The sequence below is a fragment of the Ambystoma mexicanum genome, chromosome 7q (assembly GCF_040938575.1).
Source record: "Ambystoma mexicanum isolate Mex_15411 chromosome 7q, UKY_AmexF1_1, whole genome shotgun sequence".
NCBI lineage: Eukaryota > Metazoa > Chordata > Amphibia > Caudata > Ambystomatidae > Ambystoma > Ambystoma mexicanum.
In genome coordinates, this window is record NC_090941.1 from 1,039,821,676 (window position 1) to 1,039,835,868 (window position 14,193).

The 14,193-nt window shown below is 43.9% G+C and overlaps 1 protein-coding gene across 1 annotated transcript in view; it reads left to right on the plus strand.

The window, feature by feature from the left end:
- Window positions 1-14,193, plus strand: part of LOC138528587 (uncharacterized) — a 1,521,057-nt gene that overhangs the window by 378,373 nt on the left and 1,128,491 nt on the right. The window contains exon 7 of the mRNA XM_069640364.1: window positions 7,817-7,847. Coding sequence (XP_069496465.1) covers window positions 7,817-7,847 — 31 coding nt within the window. The remainder of the gene's footprint in view (window positions 1-7,816; window positions 7,848-14,193) is intronic.

Below are 14,193 nucleotides of genomic sequence, written 5' to 3' on the forward strand. Positions count from 1 at the left end.
CACATGCACCCTGGATAAATACGCATAAGCAGGGGAAAGTTTGTACCGTGTATGCAGGCTGTGGGTTCCCAAAAGATGATCAATACAGGGCTCAGGAGGAGGATGGGTTGGTTAATGGAGGATTAGGTAAAGGAGGGGATGTTGGGATGCATGTCCAGCTCGGAGGGCCCCCAATCGATTTAAATTGAGGAGAATATATAAAGTGCACGCAAAGATGATGTGTGCGATCGCACTGGGGTGGAATATATAAAAGAGGGGCAACCCATGGGACACTGTGTGTAGTAAAGGGGACAACTTTGGATAGGCCCAGGTATAGGGTGTGTGTGTGTGTGTGTGTGTGTTAGTACAATATAGCAGCAAAGAGATAATGTAGTGGCCATCCCACATCCCCACTGCGGGAAATACACAAGCACTGCCATATTAGAAGTGAGGTCTAGCCTGCTACATACAACGGTAGAAGCATTCTGCTAACAGTGTTCCTTTCATAACGAGTCCCAAATCACTTTCTCATCCATTTCCCCAGCAAGGTTGGTGAACAAGGAGGCCTGTGAGCCTGATAGATAAAGACACAATTGGATCACGTTGCGGGCCTGTGAAGCCACAAAGGAATGTGAATGTCTGAGCATGGAAAGGGCTGCGTCCATCCTGAAGGACAAACCTCTGGGAGCCGGGGATAAAGGTCTTCAGCTGCCAAACGGTCTAGTTTATATTTAGGGCACTAACGCCCCCAAGAATGACGGTCATCTTGTTTGAACTGCCAGATGCCCATCACCAGAACACCTAAATCCTCCACAATTTGGCAGATTAGTGTGGTTCTGGAGAGGCCCACATGGAGCTCCGGGAACGGGCAGCCAATAAGGAGGGAGCAAGCGGTGAGCGGTCCTCGGATTTGTATCATGAGGTGCAGGGGGCGAGGCCAAGAAATCCAGCTGTGCAACAGGGAAGCATGTCTGGGGTGCCTGTGTGTCTGGTATCATGAAGTTCTTTATTCCAGAAGGGGTAAATTTGACCTCGAAAGTATCCACTGAGCTCATGTCAATGACCAGGTGCATATCACGTGACCAGGCTCATGGGGAGGGTAGCATTCTCAGATGGCTGCCAATCATGAAAGCAGAACCCAAGGTGATGGGGCAAAAGACCACGTGTTGGGGCTGGAGTAGATTAGATGCGGCCAATCGGTCAAGGAACCATAAGGAACTGGGAGTATGTACATAGGGGGTAGCCAATGAGGGTGGTGGAATCACACTGTACACTGTTTGCGTCACAACTGACGATGTGGTTTTTTAAAATGTTCTGTCTTCTTTGAACTAATATGGAGAAATCCCTGGCAGTTGGATTCGACGACACCCTCTGTCACCTTTTTCCTTTTTGTATACAAAATACATCTTGCAAACAGGTGCACCAAGCTTTTTTTGAGTCAGAGCGCAAGTACTGAAGTTGCTCGCTTAGGATCAGTTTTGCACAGGCCATTACAGTTAGACGGCCTCATTACCAGTACAGCGGCGCAGTAAAAATGAATGGTAATGGAATTACAGCTCTGTTACTGCTGCATTACTGCAATGCCGTACTACGAGTTTGGCAGAGGGCTGGAGGAAAATCTGCCAACTTGCTTTAAAAAAAAGAAATCAGAGGAATTGCCACTGTCAGAGTTACTGCTGGCGGTAATTCTGCCATAATCCCCATGGAGTCCAATGGACTAAAATGAAAGGGGACCAACACCGCCTACCACCATTTGTAATCCAGCAGTAATTTAGTTTGGTGGTATCTCGGCGGATTTACCACCGAGATACCACCAAACTCATTCCAAGGCCCAGAGACAGGGGGTTGGTGCAAAGAAGGCCAACACTGGCAAGTGCTAAGAGACCAACGCATACATATCATACACTGAGCCACTGAGTGAGAGAAGACCTACTTCAGAATCAGCCCAATGAATGGCTAGAGAACTCCTGAGACGGTATTATATCCAGACACGAGAATCCAGAGAGCCAATATATGTGGAGTAAAACAATCCATAGAGCCGAATCCTGGATGTCTGAGGTAGAGGATTGTGTAGCCCCTACTGGCTTGCAAACCTGAGCCTGAGTGGGAGACGATGTGACTGGGGACAAGGGCAGAGAGGCTACCACAATAAAGTCACATTTACCAGATGGAGGGCTACCCCACGACAGTCTGTGATTGAATGCAAAACCTAGGGCATGACCCAAAAAATTGCAGCAGGATGGACCTGGCTTTATGGAAGGATATGCACACCATGAAGAGCCAAACAAACAGAGCATCAACAAGCAACATGACCTGGAGAGTTCTAGGTGAAGCAGTGATGAAATGACTACTGCTCTGCATGAGTGGAGAGGTGAGTAATGACTAAATCACACTATTACTAAATCAGTAGTGATTCCAATCATAAAGGTAAAACAGACACATCCCGATGGGTATACCTCCTTCATCCTTTGTGGTAATGTGGGCTGAGAGCAGTCTGTACTCTCAGGAGGGGTGTGAGGTGATCACAGTAGCAGCCCAAACAGAAGAAGTACAATGACCCCAAAATAAAAGAATATCTTATCAAGGTTCTATAAAAATATACATACTTTCCTTAAACAATAAAAAGACTATCAGCTAATTAAAATCACAAAAAACCTGCCCCTGGAAAGAGAACACAGAAAAGGTGTACTCTGTAGTATGGCACGTTGGGTTCTTGAGCAGGGGTGTTCAGGCAAGAAATTGCATGAATGTCACTGTTCAAAAAGGATGTCTTTGAAGAATAAGTTGAACAAGTCACTATGGGCCAAGAAGTTGAACTGGGGGCATGGCCTCTTAGCAGTAACTTATTCTTGTCTTAGAAGGCTCGACAGTTTCAAGGTAGACTTCTTGGCACTGTGGTCGAACCGATGTTGAGGCAGTTCGAGTCAATGCAATTCCATTGGCAGTTAGTGTCAAGTTGGTTCGATGGTGCAGGCTCCTGAGCGGTTGAGTCGGCATTACAGATACTGGTACAATGTCTTGCAATGGTTTGAGCAACGGTGGAGACAATGGTTTCTGCTCTTCCGAATCAGTGTTAAAAATGCTGAGATGGTGCTCAAATCGGTTGCTCCTGCGAAGGTCGAGCATGCGGTCATAACTCAAGATGATCAGTGACAATGTGTGGAACGGGCGCCTGAATGGCTCAAAATGCATCAAGCTATTTGAAGTTTGCTTGGAGTGCCAAACCAGCACTGTAGATCATGTGTTAGCTCAGAAGAAGCCAAGCACAGCCAAACTGGCTCTAAGATGGCTCAATGTGGTGAAACAGGATTGTAGCTGCTCCTGGACTTTCAGGTTGCTGGGAGACCCAATCTAGGGGCTCCTGGACAAGTTGAGTATTTCTTGCTGTGCACTACCAGTGCAGGGAGTTTGCTGGTACCTACAAAGGTTCCTTCACTTCCAGTGAGGAGCTTGGCTCCAGCGCATCTGCCAGAGTGGCAGGTGGTGGTCCACAGCAGTTCACCCCCAATGTGCCCTATGGAGCAGAGCTGTCCTCTGAATTTGATACCTTCTGTCTTCACCTTTATGGGAGAGGACTCTGGAATGGACTGTGCTCTCAACAGAGCTACAAAGGGGAATTCTTCTTCCTGGTGTCCAAAGATGAATAAAGGTAGGGAAAATGTCAAGGGGGATTTGTCCAAAGCAGGAGTTCAGTCCCTCTAGCTATGAAAGGTGACCCATGTCTTCTGACATCACACTCAGAGTGCCCTGTGCAGCAGGAAATGGAGGGGACGGAAAGGAAGATAACCCAAGAGCCTTTCTCAGGCCCACCGTCACTCTCTCACTGCTCTTACTCTGCCCCTTTCCTGTGCTTACTGACTTCAAAGGAACTCTGGCATGCAGCACCCCGTGTGAGGCTGACTTTTGTATATCTGTGCTGCCTTTGAAGCACCAACTCCCAGGAGATCTCATACTGAGAACCTCTGGGATTTGTTGGGAGGTGTTACCCTTCCTCCCTGCGATTCAATAAAGGCAGCATCATGGGTATTGTCTCACTCAGATGAGTGGAGATGGGCAGACTAGCCATAAGTACACAATGCCCTGAGATAGCACCCGGAACATGGGCCTGGGCTCTCCACGTTGATAGTTGCATGATATCAAATTGTTGTGGCTTTTATAATTGATTGTTCTTTTCAGTCAACATAACATAGCCAGGCATGGTTTACATTTAGAGATTACACCATCACCAGACTAAGTTAAGTCAGACATTCATAATACTTTAGATCAGAGGCACAGAAGTTAAAATGCTTCCTCTGCCTCCAGGGACCTGTTGTCCCAGCAGCTGTCAGAAATGAACATGTAACCTTTGAACCTGCCCTGTGCCACTGGAAAGCAGCGGCTGCAGCTATCAGGAGACTAGTTCAACAAAGGTCCGTGGATGAACTTTGCTTTTGGCATTGACATTTTATGAAAGGAGAGTCTATTAAACAGACCTCCCTTTCAGGAACAGAATTACCTGCATCATTTGATATTGGCCAATTTGACCGAATACTTTTTACCTTATGGCCCATTTGACCGAATTTAGGCTGTACGAAATGATAGTACAACCAAACATTTGGTGAAATGGGCCATACGGTTCCATTATAACAAAAAAGAGGAACAGGTGTCGCCCGCTCCCCTTGCTCGCTATAATGGGAACAGGGGTTGTCGGGGTGTCCCCCGCTTCCGAGACATTGGAAGCAGGGGACTTTAAAAAGATACAAAATAAAAAATAGATTAAGGGACCCTGCAGCGTCAGTTCTGACCCACATTCAAAGGGCGGAAGTGACGCTGCAGGGTCAGATGGAAAGCGGACTGTGAAAAATAAGTGGGGGAGGGAGGTGGGGATGTATTTTGGGGAGGGAGATGGGGATGGATTGTGGGGATGGAGGATGGAATGGATTGGTATGATTTTGGCCGCTGCAAAATTGGGTTCGCGGCAAAATTGGCTACAGTCAAATCCGCACCGAACAATTATGCCCTGTCAAATCATACCAATTCCATTATTTTACTTACTAATAAAAATCATAAAAGGCTTGAGCTTGCACACCTGCGCAAGATGGCCTTCTTTCACAGAAGGGCCCATGCATGCGGCTGGGAAAGAAAGTCCAACCCCCAGAGAGCCCTGGTGCCCCAAGAAGTGGTAACTCAGATCATGTACCCTATTGTAGAAAAAGAGTCCACTGTGGGAGAGATTGTGAGAGTAAAGTGAGTGAGAAAGATAGAGGGATAACGAGATGGAAACAGAGAGAAGAGACCAAGAGAGTGAGAGACAGGAAAGCGTACCAAAGTGAACATGAGAGTTAAGCACGCTGATCCAATGTTGACCTTTGAAGTAATCACAAATAGCACCCGGGAGACAAGTAAAAGCCTGGTAAAATGTTGCATAGCTGCAAAAATAAGCTTACCCATTTGCTCAAGCGACAGACACCTTTCTCACTCCCTCGCAGGGGGTCAACGCACCTGTTAAAAAGTATCCAAAATAGACATTTCTAATCAGCGCAGGACACGTTCTACAGCAATGAGAGGCAATTGTAAACATGTCTGCAAGTCTATTTGTGTTCTCCAAGTGGTCACTGATAAATAGCTCAATATTTTACATAAATCGATTCATGTCAGTGCTAACGGTATTCTTTGGAACCCCACACACATCCTATGGACATCTTAGGGTGTTCAGCCATCTCTACCATGTACTCCAGATCGCAATGCATATCCCTGGTGCACCTGACCCTGTGGCTGGATGGAATCAGATACTTGGGTACATGTGAGTCGGCATAGTCTCTCTACTCTTTCTAATGATGGCACACCATTCCCCCTGAGAGACAGGGCATAGCGTCCCATTTAGATGCGACTGTCTGGGGTGGAGCACTTCCTCAGGGCCGCATGCTGGGCTGCACAAGCTTGGCTCCTGTCATTATTGTTTTGAAGCACATTTGTTAGCTGCTCGTCCAAACCTCACATCCGAATCCAACACTTGGCTGCACAGTATCTACCTGCAGCGAAGAAAGTAGCCGTCAGCCATGTAACAGACGCAGCTCTTTCAGATCCCAGGCCTTGTGTGTTTCTCCTCTTAACTGCACTGCCGTGTTATCGGAATCGCATGCTTTCATTCGATTGCCACGAAAATCCATGGGGACTGATTCGCAGAAGCGTGTGACAATGGCGCAATCCTAAAGGAAAACGCTCTGTGGATCAGGCCCACAGTCTTTTTGCAGATGGACACACTCTTCAGATATGCCCTTGCCCTTTCTCACCATTTCAGAAGGCTGCTTGTTTGACAAATAAAAGAGTGGAATGCTGAACTACAGATGTCATCTCATGAGTGCATGCCTGTGTCAAACAGTGACTAAAAGTCCCTAGATACAAGCTCAAGAAAGTAGGGGGCAGTAGCTTACGTGTCGTGGCAGCTCAGTTGTGGAATTCACTCCCCATTAGCATAAGAGCTGACCCCTCCTTCTTCAGCTCTAGAAAAAACTCGAGAATTTGGCTCCTGGCTCGGGTTCCATAACTTTATCAGGCTATCTCTGTTAATCCTATTCTGTATAGTATGTTGTCTGTATTGCCATGTACATGTATTTGCTGTATATTCTTTTGTATTTTAATGTTAAATGCTCTGCGTAAAAATTTTATGTAACCTTTCCATTGTTTATCTGCTGCTAATGACATGTAACCTGCAATCTGAAGTAACTTGTAACGCGCCTAGATACCTCCGGGTTTGGAGCGCTATATAAATAAATAAACAAACTAAACAAAAGAAGGTGAATTTATCACCGTCTACGTTTGTGGTGTGTCTTTCAATCTTCTAAGTAGTCATAGAGCTTACAGACATGCGAAGTTACCCCTTGTCAGGTTTAGGCAGTTCTGCAAGCCCTTGACATCAAGCTAACATCGCTTGGCATTTCGCTACTTGTAGTTGCACATTTATAAAGGGACAATGCCACCGCAACTAGATTGGGTGATATGAGCTGAAATCCAGGACACACAGAACATCTTGTATATATGTTATAAATAAGTGTGAATGAACAGGGCGTGATGTGAGGTGGGTACGGTGGACAGTACTTTGCCAACATTACCATGTTGATTGCAATTCAGCATTTCCTCCTCAGCACATTGCCGCTGGGGACTTCATGGGGACTATGGTGGCAATGGTAAAACAAAATGTGTTCGTTTAGGCACCTCCTCTTTTTGAAACCCCATCTAATTCAGCAGTAGTTTGTTTGTGCCTACACCTCTTTGCGCCAAATTTCTGATGTAAATGAATAAAAGTACGTAGTCAAGTTTCTTCAAGTATATTTTCTTAATTTATTTGATATATGTTCTGCCCATATGGATGACACCTTATGAGATCCCCACTCAAGAAGTTCCTCACCCATCTAATTCAGAGTTGGGATATTTACAGCGTGGGGTACAGTAAGTGACCCATACTTACACAATGCCGCTCAGTTTCATTCTACCTCACTCAGTAAATAGCCCATGCCGCACCAAGTAATAGGTAGGTGGTATTTTAGAAGTAGGAGGTGCTGCGAGCGGATGAGAACATGCTCTAATTTGGCGATCAAGCAGATGTAGTGCAAGACCATTTATTCGAAGGGGTGGCATTGCCTTGCTCTGACGTCACATCCTCTGACATCACTTCCTGTGATGTTGTGTATGCCGTATGCTAGCTAGGGTAATAAGTCCCTGTTGGGTATGTGCCCGAATAACCTCCATATTTGAACCTTGACTCGATTAGTTGTGTGCATGGACTTTATGTTAGCTTTTGTGAACTAGTCTTTTACAAGTATCACATGCCATTGTTTGGTTATGTTCCATTTTACAGAGAGAAACACGCGAGACAACCACTACAGAAGGTAAGACTGAAACTATGAGCTGAATATGATGTTTCCAAAGCTACACAGTAAACTTACCTGCAAACATTAAGAATCCTTCTGCCCAGGAGCAGAACGCATTGGAGCAATGGGGCTGCAGAAGTGTCATGTCTCCCTAGTTTAAAAGCATACCTTAGTGGGCAGAAACAGGTAAATGGGAAAGGAAGGTGCAGAGTTGAACCGGGGTTGGGGTAAGGCGGGCAGGGTGAGTTAGGGCAGGAGGGCCCTGCTATGCCACATAACCTTTAAGGAACAAAGGAACCTTTCTTTCAAACAAATACACATGTTGGAAAGCATTTCCTTTAAAAAATGAAAATAATAAATGCAGTTATTGTTACTCAATTGTTCATTTCTTCATTTTTATTGTTGACATTACTTTCAATGTAAAATATAATTTCTATGAAAGCAGATGCTTCTAACAAAAGACAAGCACAGAACATCACCTAACCACCTAACATCACATTAATCTATTTGTATTTGGTTTATTTATAAAGCGAACCAGGCCCAGGGGCATACGGTCGCATACGTTTTTAGATCAGGTTACATAAGAGTACAGTTACATTAGCAAGCAGTAGGCAACAGTTACAATAGTTGCGGTTACGAATAAATACATACATTAGTATTACAGGTACAAGCATACATGTTGCAATTTAAGGCGGTGGTGGTGATATTATTTACAATATGTACAATGGGTAGGCAGTAAATCTAAGCTCTAGGATGTTAAGCTGTTGATGTGTCCAGATCATGAAGCCAGCGTTTGGTGTTGCGTTTAAATCGGTTGAAGGTGGTTACCGACCTGATTGGAACTGGCAGTGTGTTCCATAGCTTTGAGGCTTGTACAGGGAAACTAACCCCTCCTGAGTTATGGAGTTTGAATCTCGGTATGGACATAGTGTTTGCTTGAGCTGTTCTAAGTGGTCTTGTAGATGTGTGTGGAGTAAGTTGGTTAGAGATGTAGGATGGTGCAAGGTTAGCCCTGGCTTTGTGGGTAAGGGCAAGAGCTTTGAGGGATATTCTGTGCTCTATTGTGAGCCAATGCAAATTACGTCTAGTCTCAGAGATATGCGACTTCTTAGGGATGTTGAGGGCTGCCCTAATGGCGTTATTTTGAGTTCCTTGTAGTTTGTGAATATTTTTGCGACTAGTGCCTAAGTAGAGGGCATTGCAATAGTCTACTTTGGACAAGACTAATGTTCTAGCAAGAGTAATGCAGTTGGGTGTGGAGATAAACGGCCTGCATCCGGTAATAAGTTTAGAAGTGTAGGCGGCTGATAAAGCTATTGCATTGGTTTGTTTGGTGAGGGATAAGGTGGCATTGAGGTAGATACCAAGGGTTTTAGTATTATTTGAGACAGGGATGGGGTTACCATCGATAGTGAACGATTTGAAAGCAGTATTTCGTTTTTTTTGTTTAGCGTGAGTACCAAGGATAATTAACTCAGTTTTTTCATCATTGAGACAATGTCCATGGTGTGCCATCCACGCTTGTATTACTGCGTATATTTCATTGAGGGTTTTGCTATCAGTTTCATAGTCGCCAGAGATAGAAATGAGTATCTGGGTGTCATCAGCATAATTAGTATACGTGACACCCATATAGTTGTAGTGATACACGAAATTGCAACCTTGCCAATCAGGGCTTTAGATGACAGCATTAGCCGCTGAAAGCCAATAGTGTATTCAAAGTATGTGCTAAAAATGCTGACAGTAGTCTGTTGTAGCACTTCCATTATGCAGTAGTGAGCTACAAGGAATATGATAGACAGGCAGGGAGGGCCCCCAGCTATGTAGCTAATAGGTTTTTGGAGTGTTTGGAACATCATGGCACCTATATAGCGCTTAGATAGCCAGTCTTAAGCGCTATAAACACTAAGCTATGAGTGCATGCCTTTTAGAGCTTGCAGATGGGGTTAATACATCCCTGCTTCCCTTAGAATATTCAGCCTCACTAACGTTGGCCCTGGCTCCAAGCTAATCTTCCTTTTCTCTGGGAAGGTACTGATAAGACATTCCTCAGCCAGCGCAGATGGGAACAAGGGAGGGGGTAGGAGCGAGCAGGGAGCATCTCAGAGAGAGCTGGGTTTTTTCCATGAGCCAGTTGCACAGGGAAAGTTCTGGAACTGTGCGTCATGGTGACTGACAGCAAGAAGTTATAAAATATCCATGCACACATGGATCAGGGGGAGATCGCCTGTGGACTTGATTCGTGCAGAAACAGGTGCCCGGCATTGGCTCATACGGTGTCCTTCAGCATTGTCCTCTGAGCGGGGCTTGTTTACAGCTAGCTTATGAGGGCCCAAGGTCTCCCCAGTGCTGATTAAGGGACGTAAGACTGTGTTTCTCTATGTTTCTCTATATTTCTCTATGTTTCTCTATGTTTATCTAAGTTCCATGTTTCACTATATTTTGCACTGCTCTAAGTGTTATGCTTTCTAATATTCTGTAACTTGAATCCCAAATGTATATGAAATTCACTGCTTAGAATAAATATGCTAATAACACTTTGAGGGTGTCATTTGTCACTTGCATGAGATCACTGCTCAGCACAATAGAACCTGTATTTTGGGCTGAATTGGGTATTTTTGCTCTCAAAGGGCTGGCCCCGAGGAAGATTTTGCCCAATATCAAGACATTTGGTGGCAGCTTTGTGGGATTGTGAAGAGCAGTGCCATGCTGACATGACAAATGGTGTGAGAGAACACAGTGTAGAGTGGGGAGCAGGCTGTCGCATTTCCTTGATGGTCTCACTGCAGCTCTGAGACTTCAAAAGGCAGCAATGTTGTGTCGGCTTGCCGTGGCCGATAGCTTGTGTGGTTAAGACTCATTGCATGGGATTGGTGCCAGGGAGTACAAGGCAATAAACAAGCGGGAAATGGCTTTGTTTAAAGCACTCCGATGAATGGTTAAGAAAGATGTATGCTCAATTAGAAAAAGAATTTTATCATGTGGTTTCCCAAGTTTAAAGTTGTAATTTGGAATGCATAGTGAGACGGAGTTCTCATCTCTATTCTGTCATGAGGGCAGGAAAAAAAAATAATAATTGCAGGGATTTGACATGCAAATTGTGAATAGTGATTTAACCATTGACTCAGCCCCAGTGTGCTAGCGAGTGGGGGCTGTAATGTTCGGAGGCGAAGGTTCGTCTTTTTTGATGTATGCTTTTGAAGGGTTGGCATTCCTGAATAATGAGGAAGGGGAATGAGCCATGCTTAGGAGAATGAGTAACATCTGTGCTGAGAGCCTAAAGAGTTTTTTTTCTTTCTTTTGGCAACTGTAAAATTCCATGTGCTAATGGTGGCAAATTCTGTTTAAAGGAAACACACTAAAATGGTTATATTGCATTTTAGGCTGTGCCATGCTTATATTGGGTGAGAGACTCACTTAAAAGGAAAGTGAGTGAATGTTATTTGGATTTTCGATTTTTGTGTACTGATTTGAAATTGCAGAACCAGTTTGCAATGGTTGGGGGGAAAAACAATTTATATTTTTCTAAATTGCCCCTGGAGTATTTTTGACTGTCCCCATGCTATGCCATGGATTTGTGCTGTTGCCTCAAAAGTGATGTATGCTTTGAAAATAGTGACCTGTTGACTGTGATACATGGGGAAAAATGTTGTTGACACATTAAACAGCCCACAAGCAATAGAGTGTGGGTTGTTCTTGCAGAAAAAAAAACGTGCAGGGAGCTGCACTAAATATGGCATTTTTATTTTTTAAATGCACTGAACTGAGTGGTTATAGTTTGGCAATGGTACAACAGAATGAAACATCTGTGTGTGATAAGATAGCACAAAGATTTAATGGGTTGTGAGTTCTCTTGAAAGATCGCACATTACAAGAAAAAAAAGACGCTTTGACATTTTGCAAAATTACATGGAGTAGAAAAATGACAAGAAAAGTGCCGCTTTTGAAAACAAGAGTCTTGCTGTGTGTGCAGAGCTTGTGCCTTGAAGCTGTCTTGGGCGAGGTGCGTGAAGGCAAACAAAAGCAGAAACAGTACAAGAAAGAGTTAATCTGGATGAATTGTCTGAAACGAGTGAAGCCGCCACAGTATAAGAGTTATAGGCAAAAGAGATAAGCTGCGTGCTAATGGCGCTGCCAGGTGCACACGAAAGATAAACATGCCTGCATTCCTGAGGAAGGGGGAGCAAAAACAGAGAGCTGTTCAAAAAGTAAAGAATTTGCCTAGTAAACTGTGGTACGGAGCAAAGGCTTCATGCAGGATGGCAGACGGGCACATCACATCTGAACATTTACCTATGCATCTGTGAATGGGCCAAGAAAAGACAGCTGCCCATTCCAACAGATATTACTGTGCAAACCGCATTCCCATGTGATGTGATGTGAAGTGAAGTAAAGCGCTATTGCTGTGCAAGCTGCATTCCAATGCTCCATGTGATGTGAACTGAAGTAAAGCGCTGTGCACTGGAGAAGAAACCTCTAGGCGCTTTGAGAAGAGAAAATACACATCTGGCAAACTGCAAGCTACATTGCCAGGGGATGGAGTAACTGACAAAGACATTATGGCCTTCCAGATGGAAGCAAAACTGACAAAAGTGCTTAGCCGTTTTGCAAGAGACAACATGCAGAGCGGGGCTTTGAAGTAAAACATGAACACTGCACATTAGCCATGATCCAGAAGCCACACGGCTTAGTGCAAGAATGAATGATTTGTTGAAGCAACAAAAGAAACTGACTCAGACTATCGCACTCAAAGGAGTGGTTCAAAAAACAGCAAACGCCCTTTGAAAAAAAAATGATGACAAGTGAAAAAACCAGAGGCTTGAAAAGACACTGCTAAGAAAAGAAAGATAAATACTGAAAGACTTTACCTTTGAAAAATGGAGTGATGCCAGCAGGGCAACCTAAACCAAGATCATGGGACACTGGAAGCAAGTTGGCGCCTGGCATTGGTGATCGCTTTGGTGAAAAAGAAAAGCATTGTGCGACCTGGGTACTTACTATATGGCTTTGTAAAAGCACAGATCAGTCTGAGGTACCATTGACCAGCTATGATTGCATTGCACAAATGAGTTTGTGATTAGGCAGTTACACCCCGTATGGTTGAGTGTAAATAAGCCCCCAGAAACATGCAGAAAGGTGATAAATAATTGCAGTAGCAATGACAAAGTGTGTAGTTACCTGATGAGACTTTTTGAAGATGGGGGTGGTATTATGGGAAGGGGTGGATAACGCTGATATTGAAGTTTTGATGACATCCTAACATTTCTGTTTGTATTTTGCCTAGGCAAAGCACGACAAGACATTTCATAATATAGGAAGATAATGTGCAGTTTGTGGGTGACACTGATCAAAGAAGGGTCAGACGCATTCTCAGAGAAAGCGAGCCACTGCGAACTGAACTGGCACGGTGCAGACTTGGCTAATTATCAAGTATTTGATGCTACACATTTAAATGACATGTTTTGCCCTTTCTTGTTTAAAGGACTATGGACAATGAATTGTGGACTGTAACATCAGGCACCACATACAGCTGTGTGACACAGCAATTGAATGCTAACACATTGAAAAATGGTTTTTAAATGCACTGTTGAGATGAATCTGAAAAAACCAAATGGTTTTACTCTTCCAACTGAATGGCTTTAACCAGAGATGTTTTGTTTTTTGAAAAAAAAAAAATATTCTACATTGCACGTAGGCAGGAGAATGATTTATGAACTGTTGGGGCAGCAGAATTATGCAAGCAGGAGCGTAATTTATTTTGAGATAAGATGGGTGCGCACATCAAAGTCACCTGTGCGTAGGTTAAGATTCTTAATTGAAGTAATGCTGCCAAGTGTATGAGCTATAATTTGAAATGGTAATCTTTGAAACACTGGATACTTTTACAGCCAGCTTAAGGCAGGTAAATGAAACCATGACTGACTTGATGTTTGATTTTATGACACAGAGTGTGACACGGTTTTTTGTTAAACCAACCAGTTTCATGTTTTTGTGGGGACAGCTGTCTCCAGCACACTAATGCAAAGAGTCACCTTTTGATTGTAAACATTTGGAATAATTCTTTGGAAAAGCGCTGCAAATGAGTATCCACATGGAATTGCTAGAGTACTGGCCTGGCACATTGTCAGGCATCTTTTGTCACTGAATGGATACCATTTGTTTAATTTGTCTAATGTGATGTTTTTCTGACCAAGAACTGCAGCGAGTGTTCTCGCCAAGATTTAATGAACTATAACTTGACTAAATGAATTTTTTCCATGGTGTGATGAAACAGCCACTGCCGGATAGTAGTATGGTGTTTGTGGCTAAAGTTAATATTGTATATGGTAGATATCCCACTTGAAGAAGGGTATTCTCCAAGTCA